The following is a 6,421-nucleotide window of genomic DNA, read 5'->3' as shown; positions in this document are numbered from 1 at the left end:
TCTCAGTACCCAGTACATAACCTACACAAGGCCAATGAGATCTGCTGTCAGAAACAAGTACTTCTGCCAGACTGAAAGCTGGTGAAACTCTGGCTATCGATCCTGAAGCCATCATATGGACAGAGCTGCCTAGGAGGGAAGCTAACAAAAGGGAAGAGATGAAAGACTGAAGCCAGCATTTGTGACCCAGTAGACAGTCACCCCCCACCCCCTACCCCGCCAGTGCATGAGTAAATTCACCTTTAGAAATTCAAATGTGAGAAAGAAGCTCCCCTTCAGATGATATTTAGTATGCGAAATCACTGAATTTTATTAAAAATTTACATCCTCAGACCTCTTCAGTAGCCTCAACTTGTGAACAGATAGAAGAAAAATAGAAATCATCACAGTCACTTAAACTTTAAATGGCACAGTAAGTATCTGAAATTATTTGGATACAAAAATTAAGTTTGTTGGACATTTCAATGCCATTATCAAGTCTTAATCTTATTTCATTGTCCACATATTTTTAGTTAGGCTGTTCTGGGAACTCCCCATTTATTAAGAAAAGTACATTTGAAAAAAAAAATACATATTATTTACATTAGGATTTTCACTGAAAAAATACAGTTAAAGAAATTAAGGCTTCCCCTCCCCCAAATTTAATTTTTTTTTCCCAACCAGTATGCAGAGATATTGTATAACGGTATATATTTATTTAAAAAGCTATTTATAGCAGATACATTTTAATGTAAAATAAACTTTTACAACATAGCTCCCTTTTTTTCAGTTCTACTCCGTATTTGATTTTAAATGTCTGCAGAGTTCACTGATTTGGAACAATTTCCATTCAAAGCACAGAGTATACTAAAGGGTGCCCATACAAGAAAATCATCTATAAATGAGAAGTTTTAGCTACAGCGGTTAACACTACAGTAGGAAAATATGTAAGGTAAGTGACATTGCCACATGCCTGTATTATTCCCTGATGAGTTGCCACCACAATGTATGAACAAGCTCACGCAGGATTATAACCTTTCTCTATCAGACATTCACAGATGCTCATTGTTGCTTTTCAAATACATTATGTGAAACTCTGGACAGGAGTTATTCTTATTAAAATTACTCCTAAAAAGTGAAGGCAGTATTTCCCTATGGCAGAATTAAAGCAGAGCAAGTGATGGTAACACTCCGGTGTCTCTAGAAAATCCTCATGAGTCTCTCACATGGAGGCCATTTGCTCCAAGATGAGACCTTTGGACTTAACAGGCAGAGTGAATCACTTATACAATTTTCTATGAAAAAATGATTGGTTTGGAAATCTTGTGCTTTCACTATCTGTGGCATTAATTGCTTGCAAATAATGTTACCCAAAGCAGTTGCATTTACTGATCCTTTCTGAAAATACTTGACTGGGAAAATAGCAAAACTTCACAGGCTATCTTTACCTCTTGTTATTATGACTTGGAGCACACAAAAACATTTACAACTGAGGCTGTGGAAAAATTGATTTCTTCTCCTCAATAGCTATATATAGAATACTAATTAAATTCTGGAGATTAGAAAAAGAAGAGAGTTCTATTAAAAATTAGGCACTATGGAACTTGGTACAAATGAAGTAACCTGAAAAATGTTACATTTGTATTTTTTTTTCTTTAATGAGGTGATCTTAAATATAATATCTTAAGAGCACTACCGTTTTTGCTATAACTGTTAAATATTTCATTCCTGAGATTTCTGGAGGAAATTAAATTTCTTAAAGTAAGCAAACAGGAAAGAAATTGTTTTCCTAGATGGAAGGCTGAACTGTGGATCAATATCTCAGCCAGTTACTTTGTCATTTTCCCATACATCAGATTCCTCATTTGGGATATATTCACACTGTAGTTTATTCTTTAACTACTGGTCCCAAAATATGCCACATCTGTAAAGAGCTGAAATGTTCAGCCAAAAGATGGAATATAAGTAAAAGTTATTGTTACTAAAAATTTGCCATTTTAGGTAGATTCTTTTTTCAAGTGAAAACATAAAAACAAAATGAGATTTTTACATCTGGATTGATTAAATAACAATTCAAGTATCTCCTTTAAAATGATATTCTGAAAAACATTAATGTTTATGTACCACAAATTTAAATACGTTTTCTGAAATGCAGAATATTCCTTGGATATTCTTTGTTTCAATCATTACATGGACTATAAAGATCAAGTTAGCTTTGGTTCACATCCTTATTTTTGATAGTTCCTGATTTTTATCCAAATACCTAACTAATCATTTAGAAATAAAGTTAATATCAAATGCATGGAAGAAAGCTTCAGAGAATAACACAATTACATTTCATTTAAAAAGCTATATTCTAATGAAGATATAGTCTAATAGAAGTCATTTGTTCTTGTTATGGCAGATATGTAAGATGTTCACTGAGTTTTTGCATGAAATGGAGTCGTTTCATAGTCTTGAAAATGAATTCCCTTAGAAGTTGTGATCTTCATAATAGCGCCATTCAAACCATCATCTTCAATAAGTGTTATTAATCCACTTGCAATCATTGATGGGCTAAAAATAAAGGGAACATTGGTTTTTAAAAACCCAACATAAGGCATAATTATCACTACACTTTGAATTGTTTTTGAAAAAAATCTACCTTTAACATGTAATAAGGAACTGGATATCATGAAGCTATGGCTACCTCCATATTTTAGTCAGTTAGATAGATATCAACTAAATCAGATGATAAACTGCGTGGTAGATTTCCATGCCATTCTGACAGGAAGAATTTATGAACTTATATTTATTGTTCAGAAAATGATTATTTTCTCATCTTTATCTTATAGTAGATCTTAGGCTTACCAGATAAAAATGGTATCAAAATAGAAATGTGAGGAATTATAGAAAACATTAACTGAACATCTATTATCTACTTGTTGCTCTTTTAAAAACCTTCCACATATCAATGTATTCGCGGACTTTCCAAAAATGCTATTTTAGCATTATTTCTATTCTATAAGTGAGAAAATTGAGGTATCCATGGGTTGACAGATAAGTTTATGGTCGGGGTAGAGGCATGGTTTGCTCCCAGGTGATGGTCTGATTCCTTTGTCATGACAGTTATGACTCTGTGTTGTGAAACCAACTGCTTGAGCTCAGACACTGTTCGCCAAATACGTGTGTTGAGAAACCATTTCTTAGGAAAACGGTTGAAGCTAGGGGGCCATATGAAATTTCACAAAAAGTAAATGTGAATATTGCTTGGAATTTAGTCAAATTAGGTATCATAACTTCCACAGGCAACTAAACACCATGTTTGTTTTTTTTTTTTTTTAAATATCTCATTATGGCCAACGGCATTATGATGCTCTGTTTCTTGGAATTCATAATGTGTAAACATTCTATTCAGACACCCAAAAAAATATTTTTTTAGTGTGTCTGCCAAACCAGCACTTTGAAGCACCTTTAGTTTCTCAGATTTAAAGGGTTATTTTTTCCCATTTTATTGCTTATGTCCAGATAGTACTTTGCTCCATCATAAAAAGGAAGATTGGTATAGTTTTACTTACTCCAAAATTCCATAGAACTTCATCATATCCTTAATATGATCCTTATATTCTATATATTGTCCCATATTTTCTTCTTTCTCAATGGATTCGAGAATGGGTGTATTAACAAAGCCTGGGCAAATGGCATTCAGTCTAACGCCACTGTTCATGAGATTAGCTGCCATCTGTGGATCAGAAGTAGAAGGTTGCAGGTTTCAGTTGCTTTGTAAATGTATACCATGGGACACACTGATAATTAAAACCATTTCAAAGACTCTGATGTGGAAAATACTAGTCAGATATCCTTCTAGCGATCTAACAAAGACAATGTTAAGGTTGACTGGTAGCAGAAAATAAAAGAATACATACTTAAAGCATTAAATTAATTCCTGAAAGCCTCAGATAATTAATTCTTTAAAAATCAATATTTCTGGGAAACTCCTGAAAATACTTGATTATCTAAGCTGCTTTTATCTACTGAACTCTGCAGGAAGCGAAACGTAAAAAACCAAGGCTCAGAAATTAGTATCTCAGGTTTGCCTTCAAAGATTGTATAACAAGAGAATATTTCCTTAAAAAATACTGTTAGGGGTAAGTCTGGGACTCTGATTCTAAAGACACTCCTGATAATATGCACTATGCAGAGGACAATTTAAGCATCTTCAGACTAGCGTTTCTTGGCTCACATTCAACCTATTGATTTTATTTGAACTATTTATAAAACAAAATGTAGTCAATTATTTTTGGATTCCATTTACTTACTTGCTAAAGTTTCTTTGTAACCCTTAAAATCAACAGTCATGGGGTGCTTGGGGTCGTTTATGGATGAGCACAGAGCAAATGTTCCAACCACGATCAAAAAAATGCCCTTGTTTCAGCTCTTACACTATAAACACACGTCCTCTTTGTGATATATTCAGTCTATGTTTTTCCCATTTTCGTGCTTTCTGTTGGTGACTTTGCTACTTAAAACGCCTCCCAAGCATAGTGGTCCCAAGCGAGGGAAGGCTGTCATGTGCCGTACAGAGGAAATTCATGTGTTAGATAAGGTTCCTTCAGGCATGAGGTATAAATACTGTTGCTCATGTTCATATATTACATAGTGAACACCATGCATATTAAATAACATGTCTTCACATAGAAATATATGTAAGACTAGGCTATGTATGGACTGATTGGTCAAGATGCTGTGAGCATAGGTTCGAAGGAACCCCACATTTCCCTGAGGAAATACAGTTCAGTATTCTCTGATGCAGTGTTCGTAAGTGATTTTATAGAGCTAACTACCAAAAATAATGAGAATTGATGGTACAGATTTACATTCTTGTCATTGTAAATAGGAAATTTCTGGTATTTAAAAATTGTTTTATTTTTTTAATTTAAATTCAATTAGCCAATATATGGTACATCATTAGTTTTTGGTGTAGAGTTCAGTGATTCACTAGTTGCATATAATACCCAGTGCTCATCAGGATTATTTTGTTTTGTAATACTTTTATGTGTTCATTAAAAGTTGAATTAAAGATTAAATCTATGCAAGTAAATAAAAATTTCCAATAAATTTGAATTAAGAGCATGAGAGCTGCTTATCTTTCCTTTTGACTGAACATGCATCTAGTTTCTCTATTCCCATCTCTTCTCCAATTCTGTCTGGCCCTTCTCTTGTCTCACCTAGATTAATCATGGCAGAGATTCCCTAAACTGTTCTATCCTCTTCTACACCTGTCCTAATAAATTCTCTCAACAATAGCCAGAACAGTCTTCTGAAAATGGAAACCTGATCTTGTCACTCCTTAGTGGAGTTAGAATCCATCTAAGCTCATTCCTGTGGTCCATAAGCTGCTTTTTGTCTAGCTTCTGCTTCTGACTCTCTCCTTGCTCCTCAGGTTCCATTCAAAAATGCCCCCTTTTCAGTTAATAAAAAGGCAAGCATTCTTACTTCATGCCACCATTGCTTGTAGTCAATCAGGCCTACACTATTTTTCTTAGCTCTGTACACCTGTCACCCTAGGCCTCAGGGAGACGTCATCCTTGACTACTCTCTCTGGTAAATTCCAGTCCCATCTCTCTGTGCTAGCCTTTTTATCTCCAACAATAAGTAATATCTAGAGCACAATACATGTTCTACTCAAGAAGGCCTGAAGTTAACAATTTTTACATTTGGAGTCAATTTTAAAAATAAAGAGTGCCTTCCTTTTTTTTTTTTTGACCCTGAGGAAAATTTCAATAACATATCTGTGTTTAGAGACTTCATTCTTAAAAGATCTCTTCTTCATTTGCTCCTTGATGGGATCTGAAAACCATTTTTATAATCACGATTATAGGATAATTTATTTTTCGTTCTTTAAACCAGATGCACTGAATTCCGAATTTATTCCTTCTGCTTTCTAGAACCCATGTTTCACATATGCACAGAAAGAGAACAAGAGATAGTTCGGTTGTTAGATCCTCACCGCTGCTGAGCGTGTGAATCCAATTATGCCGTGCTTTGAAGCACAATAAACAGGCTGTTGTGCCACAGGCATGAGCCCTGAAACAAACAAAACATTTACAGAATTTAACTAAAAAATAAGCAGACAAAAATCCAATAATTGCTACACGATTGAGTAATTTGTGCCTGTTCCATTTGAAACTTATTCTACAAAATACACGAAAATAATTATGAGACATTTTTCCTTCCGTGATCTCTACTATATTGGCCAGAATTGATGGCGTGTAAGTTACAGCCTAGGAATGAAGCCAAGAGTGATATGGAAGTCTGTTTCCATGACCCTCGGTCGAGACAAGTACATGTTATCTGAAACATAAGCAGAATCACCTTTAAACCAAGTAAGTTACCACCAATTTTCAGTTTTTAAGACTTGATTTTTAAAAAGGATCTATTCTACATTTTGTAAAACTCCCAC

The 6,421-nt window shown here is 34.4% G+C and overlaps 1 protein-coding gene across 1 annotated transcript in view; it reads right to left on the bottom strand.

Moving 5' to 3' along the window:
• Positions 1–285: 285 nt before the first annotated feature.
• Positions 286–6,421, bottom strand: part of HPGD (15-hydroxyprostaglandin dehydrogenase) — a 29,127-nt gene continuing 22,991 nt past the window's right edge. The window contains exons 5-7 of the mRNA XM_082726942.1: positions 5,969–6,045; positions 3,537–3,700; positions 286–2,535 (exon numbers count right to left, since the gene is read on the bottom strand). Of these exons, the coding sequence (XP_082583068.1) occupies positions 2,397–2,535; positions 3,537–3,700; positions 5,969–6,045 (380 nt within the window). The 3' untranslated portion in view covers positions 286–2,396. The remainder of the gene's footprint in view (positions 2,536–3,536; positions 3,701–5,968; positions 6,046–6,421) is intronic.

The sequence above is a fragment of the Mustela nivalis genome, assembly GCF_964662115.1.
Source record: "Mustela nivalis genome assembly, chromosome: 4".
NCBI lineage: Eukaryota > Metazoa > Chordata > Mammalia > Carnivora > Mustelidae > Mustela > Mustela nivalis.
The sequence above is the reverse complement of the archived record's forward strand: the minus strand, read 5'-3'. Positions and strand labels throughout refer to the sequence as shown.